Source organism: Apodemus sylvaticus, chromosome 15 (assembly GCF_947179515.1).
Source record: "Apodemus sylvaticus chromosome 15, mApoSyl1.1, whole genome shotgun sequence".
Classification (NCBI taxonomy): domain Eukaryota; kingdom Metazoa; phylum Chordata; class Mammalia; order Rodentia; family Muridae; genus Apodemus; species Apodemus sylvaticus.
Window position 1 is genome coordinate 41,108,709 of NC_067486.1, and position 12,542 is coordinate 41,121,250.

A 12,542-nucleotide genomic window follows, 5' to 3' on the forward strand; every position below is an offset into this window, starting at 1 on the left:
TGGGCCTGACCATCAGCCTATTTCCATTTTCTTTTTCAGAATGCATACCACAATCTGACTGCAGAACAGCTCTTTTTAGAGGACATTATAACGAGAAAAATGGTGATCAACTTGACTCAAAATTGACCGTACAGATCCAAAAGATGACGCTAAACAGTATTAGTTTTATTTTTGTACTGCAAATTTTAGTTTATTTTTAAATATATCGGATGAACTTCTCAAATTATGTATATTAAGTCTGTTGCCGCCTGGTGATTTGTAACCACCAGCTAAAATTTCTGTGAATATATTTATGAAAGACAAGAAGATTTTTAGTTAAGATATCAGGGAAAGATGTAAAGTTTTGATTTATGTTGTTTTTAAACATTATCTTTTTAGTGTTCTCAGATATTTTATCTTTTCATAGTTCCTTCATCGTAAGTGGTCTAGGTGATTTAGTTGACTACACTGATAGCCACATATCATTTTGAGACGCTTATTAACATTGGTTACTCCTGGGCATGTGCCTGGGAGCCAGGCACAGAACACTAGAATCGCTTGGTTGTAGACGTCCATGGTGTCTGCAGGAGTTTAAGTCAGTAATAATTTAGTAATTTGCTGTTAGGGAGTAAAGAGAACCCTGTCCATGCTTGAAAAGCACTCTTAACTAACGAGCATCCTGAGACTTTGATTTTGGGGGTGGGTGGCGGTAGTGGTGAGGGAGCAGGTTCTTACTATGTAGCCCAGGCTAGCCTCGAACTTGGTTCTCTGGCATTACAGCTATGTGCTCCTGCACCCTCCAGCATCCTTTAGACAGGGTCTATGTAGCTCTGGATGGCCTAGACTTGAACTCAAGAGGTGAGCCTATCTTGTGTGGGATGAAGGGTATATGTCAGTGTAACTGTTCAAAAAAAAAAAAACTTAAATGTTTATATAAAGAAAAATTGAAGAGTAAAACAATGCAGGTAAAAACCTTAAGATTTGGGCTGATTTTTTTATTTGTATGGGGGGAAAAAGTCATTTCACGTGACTAAATTTTGCCTTCAGGGAACATTCAGTAGGTCATTTCAGGTACATGAGAGAAAACAGTTTCCTTCCAACTGTTAGTACCCACATGCAAAGGGAGGAAAGGCATGAACAGGAAATGTTACTGGAAGTGCTGGTGTGACTGGCAGTCCATCTGCTTCCTCCATAAAGAGAGTATGTATAGGAGTGAAGTGTCAGAAACAGAACACCTGAAATATTGAAAACCAGCATGTGACAGTGAGGGTGGCTCGAGCTGGCAGTGTCCAGCCACCGATTGAGGGGCGCGCTGGCACTAGCTGACTCCACAGGCTGACGGAGTGTTCCCCTCTCCTACACAGTCACATAGCGGTTCTGGTTCACTTCCATAAGGCAGGCTTGAGGATCAACTGTGGCACTTGAACAGCAAGGACGACAGGAAGGGGACCAAGGGAGGAAAAATTAGTGGGAATATTTTGAAATGATGCTATAACCCACTATAATGCTGCTCATAAAATGTAACTGTTGTCAACATTGAGAAATTTGGCATTTTCTGGAATATGATGTGAAGGTTATTTTATTTAATCCAAATAATCTGAGCAAGACACACATATATAATTTATTAAAAAAACACATTAAAATCTCACTATTTTCAACAGCCTAAATTCTAGCAACATATACAAATATCAAGTGACTACAGTACATGCCGAGGTAAGGAAAATACATTCTGGGAAAAAAATCACTGACACTCAGCCATTTCCACTTCTTCTGTACTTCAATACATTTTATTTTCACCCCTCCCAGTGTCAAAAATGGAAAGCGAGAGAAACTACACACAAATTGGTCTAATTGAGGTTGGTGCCACAGCTACCCTAGGTACCCTACAACCATCTGACTCCCCAGAGGTCTGCAGTTCAAGGACTTTCAAGTTCAACCCACAAGGCAGGAATTACGACTCCTTTTTATACAGAGGCCTACAGAGCCGGCCAGTCTCCCTGGAGGATTTGGACCCTCCCAGTGCCCTCCCCATAGTCTCTGCGTTCTTTCTAGTGGTCTTGCCTAGCATGTTTTCCTGCTCCCCTTTCTGCTCTCCGGTGACAATGTGGAGCCAAGGCATGGGAATGGCTACAAGCACTTTCGTGCTTCGTACCTGGGGCAGGGAGAGGAGAAACACACACAGGACACATGGTGACCGTAATGACTGTACACATTCTCTATGTGAACAGCAAATCAACCCATTGTTCAAAGGAAAGTGCAAATAGTGAAACATGAGTTAAATAACTGGACTCGTCCTGTTACTTTCAACAGGAACTACTGCGATCTACAAACAGCACTTAATAAAATGCAAACCAGAATTCACAATATCTATGCTGGGTCCAAGGATCAAGTGACAGCCAAGTTAGTGTAATTTTCTGAAACGCCCCCAAAGGCTGCACTTGCCACACTGCTCTGTTTCTATAATCAGTCATTATTAGGAAAAGAGAAACCCAAGCCATAGTGACTTGAGTATTGAATAGTTCAAGCAAAGAATTAAAGTAAAACAAAATAAAATACCCAAGGGGTTTGGCCAAAAATAGTTACTTTCACATTTTACTTGATTGTCTTCTAAAGATTGACCAGACATTTAAGTGGCGTTGAACTTAAGGTGATCTATAATACAAAAACTAAAAGGAAAAGTACAAAACCAGAAAGAAATCACTCTATTCAGGCTCAGCTCTTCATCTGTAAAAGAAAAACATACAACAGTAACTCAGTATTGTATGGAAACCATCTGCAGAGTTCCAGGAGAGTAGTGGCCACAGGAGCAAGTCTCACAATGGACACCATATCAACATGGCCGGGACACACAAAATGGCAGGCTTCTTTGGGAGAACGACTTCATCTTCAAAATGTCTCTTAAAGCTTCCAATGGGTATGTGACTCAAAGGTCTATTCTCTGTCCACTAAGGATGGTTAAAAATAGAACAGCAAATAGTTTGCGTTGTTCCCACCTGAAGGGGGACAGACAACTGCATCTTGTGCTCTACACATTCTTAAATGCTTTAGTACAAGTTCAACACCTGTGCTTTTTTGCTTCATGACTTTGAAACAAAATATGCACTGATTTTTCAACAAGGAACAAGATTGTGTCTCAAACTCTGCAAGACAAAGGTCATCCAGGAGGGGCAGGGAGCCCGCAGAAACAGTTTTGAACGATGTTTTAAAATGCTGGTGTACTTGCAGAAGGAAGCACAGTCAGTACTGTTTACCACTGTCCAAACCTAGGCAAGTTTGGCAATTCTCTAACTGGATGGTACAAGCTGAGAGACCGCCTAGGACCTGACGGCCAAGTGTACTCCAAATCTACAAAGAGGATTGCAGCAAGGGCTAGAGTTTGTGTTGCTAATCCACTACAATGTCTAATCTACCCGCCTGCTTGAGTGCAGCCGGGTCGTGCTCAGGGAGTCCCGAGTACGCTGGCACACAATTCCAGTGCTCCAGCAGCTCTGTGACCCAGGCCTGACAAAGGACCACTTACGCCTCTTCCCAGCCAGAAGGCAGAGGCACAGGAGGCATGCTGCCTTTTTTCGTTTTGTAGTAGAGGGGATTGAACCCGTGGCCTTGAACATGCTGAACTGGAGCACTGCACCGTGGAGACAGAGCCCCAGCCCTTAGTTTAACCCTGAACTCACTCTGTAGACTAAGCAGCACTAGCCTTGGGGTGGGTCCACTCGGGATTGCAGGTCTGAGCCATCAGACCTGGCTCATGGTGGTTTTCTGGTTTACTGAAGAGAATTGAAATTAAAAGATATTTGACTAAAACTTTTAAAGTATATGGAAAATCTGCAAATTTTGGGGCTTATCTGTAAATAAAGCAAAGAAAGTTAAATTTTGCTCCCCCTTTAATTTCTTCCCTAAAGTAATTTACATATTACCTTAGAGATACAGAGGATTCCCTTGATAGTGTCTCTCCCATTTCCATGTGGAGATGCGCACAGAAAGACAGGAAGGACTGGCTTCCTGTGACTCTTACTGAAAAGGAGGCCCCAGCATTTATGAGCACAGGTTGGAGTAAGGCCACAAAAGGTCCTGGTGGGATGGGCAGAGGTGAGAGCAGGTCCTGAACCAGGAGGTGTTAATACTGTTAAGAGTTTCAGCACACAAGAAGTCAGTCAGTCAGTCACCCAGCTCACTGCAAGGCAGGCTGCTCTAACTGCATGTTCCTAGGGAAATACAGAGAAGTGTACATGGCCACAGCTACAACAACACACGGATGGTTGTGAGGGGAGAAAAGGAATGCAGACAGTACCACAGGATTAACAGGGGGAGGAAAGCACAGCTACCCACCTTCACAAGGGAGAATTTCAAGCCATTCAGTATCTCAACAACAGTACCATGCATTATCGCCAGCAAGGCTTACAGAACCATCTCAAGTTCATTAATGTACCTGCAGCATTGGTAATAAATACTTAGTGATTTTCAGTTTCTTTGAAGTGCATTATAGGGAGGTTTTTTCTGTATTAAAAATAGTGGAGTTTGAATCACGTCAGCTGGGCGTAGAGGAGCGGCGCTGCATGAGGCGCTCGGCGGTGAGGCACCCCACCCGGGGCTCTCAGAGCACGGAGTCAGGGTCTGCCAGGAGCTCAGTTTACTTCTAAATGTTTTAAAAATAAAACAAGATGAGCTGGGCATTGGAAGAATGGAAGGAGGGTCTCCCTACCAGAGCTCTTCAGAGGATTCAAGAGCATGAAGGACAGCTAGACAAACTGAAGGAGAAACAGCAGAGACAGTTTCAGCTGGACTCTCTTGAAGCTGAGCTATAGAAGGCTGAAGACAAGACTGAGGGTGCAGATCTGAAGAGGGAAAATCAAAGATTGATGGAGATTAGTGAAAATTTGGAGAAAACAAGGCAGAAGCTTTCTCGTTGTTCAAGTTGAGGAAGAACTTCAAGTTAAGGAGTCACAAGTGAATTTCCAAGAAAGTCACCTGAGCTCATGCAAAAGGCCAACAGAAAAAGAGGAGCAGGAACTTCAGCGGTGTAACGCTGAATCCGAAAGAAGCCAACAAGTCGTACAATTGGCAGACGTTCCCTGCAGCCAAGCAGTATGCCACAGAAACTCTCTGCAACTCCACTTACTCCGAGTTCCACATACAAAGAGCTAAGAGAAAAATAAAGACACTGAACCGAAAAGATTGGAGGCAGAGATTAAAGCTTTGCATGCAAAAGCTGTTCGGGGTCAAAACGATAGTTATGATATCAAAGAATCAGAAATGTATATTTCTGAAACTACAGAAAACACCAAAGCAGGACACTGATCAGACTTGTGATAAAGATGTTTAGCAGGACCTTTATCTGGAAACGTCAGTCACCCAGACACCCATGGATATTCTGGAAGATCATCAGGTGTTTATCCAGAATTTCATCTTAAATGAGAATCTGAGATTACTTTCAGAAGTAAAGAACTGGGAAAGAAAAGTTGAAAGATTGCTAAATGAAATTAAGGAAGCAGATTCAAAAGTCAGTTAATGGCTAAAGATCAAGATTGCAACATGCATGCAGTTGGAAAAAAAAATCAAGGACCTCAAGGAGGAAAAACCTGACTTAAGTAAAAAATTGGAATCCTTTCCATGTAACCAGACGCCATCTGTAAATGCCCTCAGTCAAGAAGTAGAAGCTGGCAAACAGAAACTGGAGAAGGTGGAGGAAGACGCAGGACTTGAAGACTGCGAGCGGCTGTGTAAACTCCCAGTGAAAGGGAGGAGAGCAGCAACTCTGCTGGAAGCAGAGAAAGGTCAGAAATCTGACTGTGGCGCTGGAGCAGAGGGTCCGAGTGCTGCCAGCTAAAAAGACATGGTGCAGACCACCTAGGAAGCACTGCACAATTCCCACAGGAGTTAGAAAATGAGCTAAGATTGGTAAAGACGGAGAAAACAGCGCTTGTTGAAGGAGTTAACACAATGGCTGACGAGGAAGCTGAGCTACAGAGGAGCCGAACCATGTGGCACTGAAACCACGCAGCTGAGAGACAAGAGCGAGAGCGAGAGAGAAGCAGGCCGACCGAAGAACTAGAAGGGCTGCTGAAGAGCTGAAGAACACCAAAGTTTCCCATGGCAGAGCGCCTTCCGTCTGCTAATCGGGTAGCACACCTTAAATATGTGAATCAGCTTGAGAAGAAATGTCAACATGCTCAGAGAAAATAAAGTTGTTGCTCGAATCCTGTCAACAGCTGGATGGAGACAAGAAAATGTTGAAAAAGAGTTCTTCCAGGTTGAAGCTGCACAGACACGGAGAGCAGGGTCTGCTGCCGTCCTGACTGGAAAGATAAGCCCGTACACTCTTAGGAGAACACCATGGCAACCAGAACAAGCCCCCGCCTGGCTGCACAGAAGTTAGTGGGATCTTCCCCTCTCTGGGCAAAGAAAATGTAGAGTCTTCCAAACCAACAGCTGGTGACAGCAGATCACAAAAGGTCAAGGGTGTTCAGGAGAGCTCAGCGGATTCACACACTGCCTTCCAAGAACTCCCAGAAAAATCTCTCACAGACAGTAATATTCCGGGAAGAAACTCTCCTGAGAGCTCCAGGGAGGGCCTGAGGGCCAAGCGGGCCTACCCTGCCTCCAGCTCAGCTGCTGGGCCTGATCCCACAAACAAGGAAAACTGTTAGGCCCAGTGAGGTGTCCACTCAGGGTTCTGAGCTTGCCCGGGGAGGGGGGGGGGGGGACACACTTGTCTCGGCCAAGGCCATGCTATCTATCACTAGAGAATACTAGCTCCTTATGCTGTGTGTGTGGTGTTCAGGTCTCCCATACGTAAACTACAAACGTTTGAAAGCACCCATTACCTAGTAGTCCTTATTCTTAACCCCAACTGTAAGAACTCATCGATCCAAAGACCATGTTTGATGTTGAATGTGTTTCCTGTCAATTGTAGAATTGTTGTAGAATGTGGGCTGTTCTCATGTGATGAAAGAGGACGTGTAGTAGTTAATTCCTGTGGCTGTAATACAACACCCACCAGAAACTCTTAAAAAAATAGTGTTTTACAGTAGTAACAAACAGGATGTTTGACATGTAACAGGCAAGCAATAACTGTGCCGCACAGTAACACCTCTAAAGCAAGATGGCAAGGCAAGCAGTTTCTTGTACCTCGGTCACCACATTCCCCTAACCGCTTCAGTGACAGATACGTAATACATTCTACATTACTACCACTAAGAAAAAGTCATGTGCTTTAAAGGGATGCTTTGTAAAAAGCAGCACCACCGTCAAAGGATTTCTTTAAAAGCATCAAATTTCTCATCCCTTCCTGCTCCCGCACCTTCCTGGGTGCTCTGTGGCACCTGGTACACCAGTTCCTCTGGGGCAGCTGCTGACTTCCCACCTTTTGGGGTGTCGTACTGAGCCTGGCCCGAGGAGCAGCTGTCAGTCCTGGAGAGAAGGGGGTTGTAAGTTCCCACTAAAGGGGGAGGTTGGTTCCCTGCAGTTTTGAAAGTGGATGTGGCGGGCAGCCCGAGTGAGGCTGTGGGGTGCCCTGACATGTCCATGACAATGGGGGTTGCATACTCAGGCCCTGTGACGGGCAGCGGCTCCGCATAGGCGTGGTACACCTCCTGGACTGGAGAGGCGTAGGGGTCTAGATCTGCGTAGCCAGCTTCCTTTCCTTCTTCAGGTTTAAAGGTAGATCTCTGATGGAGTGTGCCAACAATTCCTCCCACGAGGGGCTGTGCATAGTCTGTGAATACAAGGCACAATGGGACAGTTAGGAAAACAGAGATTACACACTTTTACTTGTATGTAATCATACACCAAACACTTCATCATGGCACTAATGGTTTTATCAGTGTAAAGCTACAGAATTCCCACCCACAGGGACCAGCAGAAAAATACGTTCGTTAGGCTCTCACAGCAGTAACCTGACACGCCAAACAGTCTTACTCGGGTACTTTTGCATCGGTATTTATGTATGTTCTGCAGATCTGCAAGCGGTATCTGAATGGAAGGAAGTATTTTGGACTAAGTATTAGTCTTGGGAGACATCGCCTCGTTGTTCTCCATTTGGAACGATCAGGAAAGGTGACATTGCATGGGGGGAGGGGCAGGATGCCACGGTCGGGCTCTTCCAGCCTTTCCTCATCTTTACTGTCTTGTGTATCGCTTTCATGCACATGTGAGGGCCAGAGGTTCGCATTGGGCATTATTTCTCGAGAGCTAGCTGTTCATCTTGTTTCTGAGACAGTGTCTCTCTCTCCCTGGGGCCTGGGAACTTGTTTATCGAGTCGGCAAGCCAGTGCCCAGGCTGATGGATAAAATAAATGCCCAGTGTCCGTAGAAAAGGAACGCCACAGTTTTATGAGAGGTACGTCTAAGCAGAAACGATTTGTTCTCAAGGCCAGCTTTTGAAAAAGTTAACCTTCAGAACATAGTTTATATAGTAAAAATATTGTATGTGTATGAATGTTTGCCTCCACACATGTCTATATTCCATGTGTAGACCCAGTGCCTGCAGAGGTCAGAAGAGGGCATCTGGTCACTCAGAACTAGAGTTCCAGGTGGTTGTGAGCTGCCATCCGGGTGCTGGGAATGGAACTGAGGTCCTTTCCAAGAGCCACAGTGCTCCTGAGTGCCGGGCCATTTCTCTAGTCCCAGAACATAGATTATCCTTAACATACAAGAAAGGTCAAATATACGGTAAATCCTCAAGTCCTTGGTCCTCCGGCCTGGCACTCAGGGCTGTGTAATCTTACCTGCGGAATCAGCTTGCAGCACTGTGGTGACTTCCCTGGGACTCAGATGACTAGCTTCGCTATTGCTGTAGCGCACGGGCGTCTCCTCGTGTTCCACCGACTTGGCCGGGAGAAGCTGCTTCACCCCTTTCCACCAACCTTCATTCCGAGTGTAAGCCAGGGAGCATGAGTTACTCACGGACAGAGACCAAAGCTACAGAGCGCAGCCTCCGTGTGCGTGTGCAAGGAGACTGCTTTGACACAACGCTCAGTGCAAAGCGGCACGCGTACAAGTCTCTACCTAACACACACGCAGAAACAAGTCACTAACAACACAAGTTAGTGTCACCACAGAGTTTTTAGAAAGGTTTTCTCAAAACCGCCAACATTTTTTAAGCCCTCCCCGGGCTGTACCCCTCTATACTCTGGTCAGAGTACCATTCTCTCCTCTAGTTAGAGACTAGGAGGAGACTCTCAGCCATTCAAATGACCACGGACCTCAGAGGTTCTTGAAACACTAGAATTCCAACTGCTATCACTACGGCAGTCACATACACACAGTTCCTGGGACCCCAGGCCTTATGTGGTGCGGACTCAGACCACGTGGGAGGCTGGGCTCCTCACAACGAATAATTACAGGAATAGAACGACTTTCCATAGGGAAAGATAACAGTGTGAGTTTACGTTTTTCCTTTAATTACTTATGAACCAGACGGTGGAGCATATTCATTTCTTTTTTTTTTAAACATGATTTTTCATTTGTATTTTATGTGCAATGGTGTTTTGGATGAATGTCTGTGTGAGAGCATCAGATACCCTGGAAGTGGAGTTACAGAGTTGTGAACTGCCATGTGGGTGCTGGGAATTGAACCCATGTCCTCTGGAGGAGCAGCCAGTGCTCTTAACTGCGGAGCCACCTCTCCAGCCCCAGGACAGCATATCTGAGGGGTCCCTAAGGACCTGAGAACATATTTCATCGGCCATTATATCCTGCAGAGGGGAGGTTTCTCTCTGACTGAAAAGAGAAGCGAAATCCAAAGTTACCTGCCCGATCCCAGTGCGGTAAATCATAGGTGCCTTCAGTTTTTTTCTTTCTGAAAATAAAAGTTAGAACACAGTGAAACCTCTAGTAAAAATCTCCCAAAAGGCAGCATGAGCGCCTGTGAACAAGCAGTCAGGAGCATGGGCGCCTCAGGCCTCTCAGACTCTTCATTCCATCCATGTTCCCACCCCCAACCCCAGCAAGACGTCACAACTAGCCCTGACAAGTGGAAGTAGAGGAGAAAGCCATCCAGCCTGGAAGGGCTACATACAACTGTGAGGAAGAGAAGGCACAAGGGCAATGAACAGGAATCCTGCCCCCTAATCCTCCACCTCAGAGCTCTGATTTGTCCTCCTAGGAGCACTACTCTCTGTTAAGCATGACTGTCTGCTGAGATCCTTTTACTAAAGGAGCCCAGCAGTGAAGGGACGCCTTCTGCTACACGTGCCAGTCTCCCCAGGGTGCTGCGATGGTTCCGTGGGCAAACAGGCTGGCCGTCCGTCAGGCCTAAGTTTGATTCCTAGAACTCGCAGAGTGGAAGGAGAGAATCAGACTCCTGCAAGCCGTCCTCTAAGTTGCACACACACTACATGGTTATTTGTGTACCTATATACACAGCATAGATGTAGAGATCGAGACAAAAATCCCACCATGAAGTTCCACCCTTGAGGAGCTGCTGATAATTAATAGCTAGAATTATTAGTGGGAGGGAGAATAAATTAGTTTTCTTCAAGGGTGTGGCTCCTGGCAGGTAGACCAGACTCCAGTGGATGGCCACACACCCAAACACTGAGCAAATTGGATAGGTGAAGACACAATGTTGGATGGGTATGAAATGGGGGAGGGATGATCCCGGAGGAGTATGGGCCCAGTATGATCAAGATATAATTACTGGAATCCTCAATTAATAAAAAATACATATTACAGGGCTAGAAGATGGCTCAGCAGTTAAGAGTACTAGCTGCTCTTTCAGATGTTCAGAGTTCAATTCCTAGTAGCCACATGGTAGTTCACGACCATCTATAAAGGGATCCGATGCCCTCTTCTGGCCCTCAGGTGTGCATGCAGCAGAGCGCTTAACATAAAATCAATAAATAAACAAAAAGAATAAAATATGTTATAAAAACAACAAACAAGAATTAATATTCACACGCAGCCTTTTATATAGAAAGCTTACCAAATGAAATGCCACTGATAGAATCATGCAAATCTAACCTAACTAAAGGTAGTGTTTACAAGAAAGATTCTGCTTTCTAAATGAGGATACACACAGCTTATGATCCACTTACACTCCCACAAGTGTGTCTTTCACAAAGAGCTCAAGCTGTTTGCCTGCTAGGATGTACAGATCCTCTAGCTGCTAGAGTGCAGCACACGGGCCAACAGTTGGCATAAAGGATTTAGAGATAATATTTATTGAACAGTGAACAAATAAGTCATCTTCTTTCTCCACCACCTGTCCCTTCTGATGTTCTCTCAACTCACGGCATCACCACTAGCCAGACTACCAGAGGCACACGCCTCATCTGGCTCCGGGATGCTGCTTCTTCCCTCACATCGTCAGGTGTCCTTCTGACACTGCTGTAGAGCGCGTCCCTTTGTAGACTCACGCTGTTGTACTTCTGTTTGACTAAACTGTTAGCAAATTTATCCTAATCTCTCTTTTAGTCACCAGAACTATACTTCACAAATCTTGTCACTTCCCACAGTCATCTGATAATATAACCAGTCTGCTTAGCACCCAATAATTTTCTAATCTGTAGAATAAAGCCTACATCTCTTTCCTAGAAAGCCCTTCCTGATCCAAGTTCAGACCGCACCTCCATAGTCACTATCAGTGGAGCTGAAGGAGAAACCTGATTTTATTCTAGTGACTATCCTAACAGTTGAAATGTGCTATTCCTCCATTATTTTATATATTTAGGCTCTGCTTCCTATCCCCGACCTCTCCCCCAATCCTATAAGCAAGCTGGGTACTGACCTGCTTCTCCAATGCCAAGCACACACTAAAATGAGGAGGAGTGTGGTGAGGGCCATGACCAGGACAGGAACCAGAACAGCAGCCAGTGCGACATCTGAAGCCATGAAACAGAACGACCACATTAACAGCAAAGCAGACGTCCCGACAGAGAAGTCAAGACAGGTTAGCATGCCCTGCACTTGGAATCTCAAAGACTATTTCACACATCACTGATGGAACAAAGCCGGCCCTAACCGGGAGATGTGCGTGGTTACAGCTGGAGGAACGTTAACCCGGCACGCTGCTCGCTCAGTCTCTGCCTCTGCACATGTTTAACAGCAGTATAAGTTTTGTTTTGTTCAGTTTTGGTTTTTTGAGACAGGGTGGCTTCTTTGTGTAGCTCAGGCCACAGTCCAGGCTGGCCTTGAACTCACAGAGATCCACCCACCTCTGTCTCCTAGTGCTGGGATTAAAGGCATGTTGCACCACTGTCTGGTGTTTTAAATTATCAAAAGTCACCAAAAGTTAAAAGACAGATGGTAAACTAGAAAGCATCGTATGTATATGCAGTAAAGTATATGTTGTAAGACATCACAGGCCAAAAAATATATAAGTCCACTGTCACCAACAAACCCATCAAGAAAACACAAGTAGACCTCAGCTGCAAAGAACTGTCAGTTAAAAGGAAAACAAGATGCTACATTTGCACACGACACCGGCGGTCATCTGAAAGGAGAGCACAGTACTGCAAGAAGCAGGCTTGTTGATGGGATACAAATAAACAGAAATAAATATTTCTGATGGGTATTTTGAGGCAGTATGTTTAAGAACCTATTAAAGGCTACAAGTCTACATC

At 45.2% G+C, this 12,542-nt stretch overlaps 2 protein-coding genes across 4 annotated transcripts in view; one reads left to right on the plus strand and one right to left on the minus strand.

Annotated features, from left to right (window-relative positions):
* St3gal6 (ST3 beta-galactoside alpha-2,3-sialyltransferase 6) overlaps window positions 1-957 on the plus strand; it is a 39,399-nt gene extending 38,442 nt beyond the window's left edge. For both annotated transcript variants that reach the window (XM_052157938.1, XM_052157939.1), the window contains one exon: window positions 40-957. In XM_052157938.1, the coding sequence (XP_052013898.1) occupies window positions 40-126 (87 nt within the window). In that variant the 3' untranslated portion in view covers window positions 127-957. The remainder of the gene's footprint in view (window positions 1-39) is intronic.
* The window catches only part of Dcbld2 (discoidin, CUB and LCCL domain containing 2), a 56,692-nt gene continuing 45,027 nt past the window's right edge, over window positions 878-12,542 (minus strand). For both annotated transcript variants that reach the window (XM_052157935.1, XM_052157934.1), the window contains exons 13-16: window positions 11,708-11,801; window positions 9,729-9,778; window positions 8,706-8,843; window positions 878-7,693 (exon numbers count right to left, since the gene is read on the minus strand). In XM_052157935.1, the coding sequence (XP_052013895.1) occupies window positions 7,227-7,693; window positions 8,706-8,843; window positions 9,729-9,778; window positions 11,708-11,801 (749 nt within the window). In that variant the 3' untranslated portion in view covers window positions 878-7,226. The remainder of the gene's footprint in view (window positions 7,694-8,705; window positions 8,844-9,728; window positions 9,779-11,707; window positions 11,802-12,542) is intronic.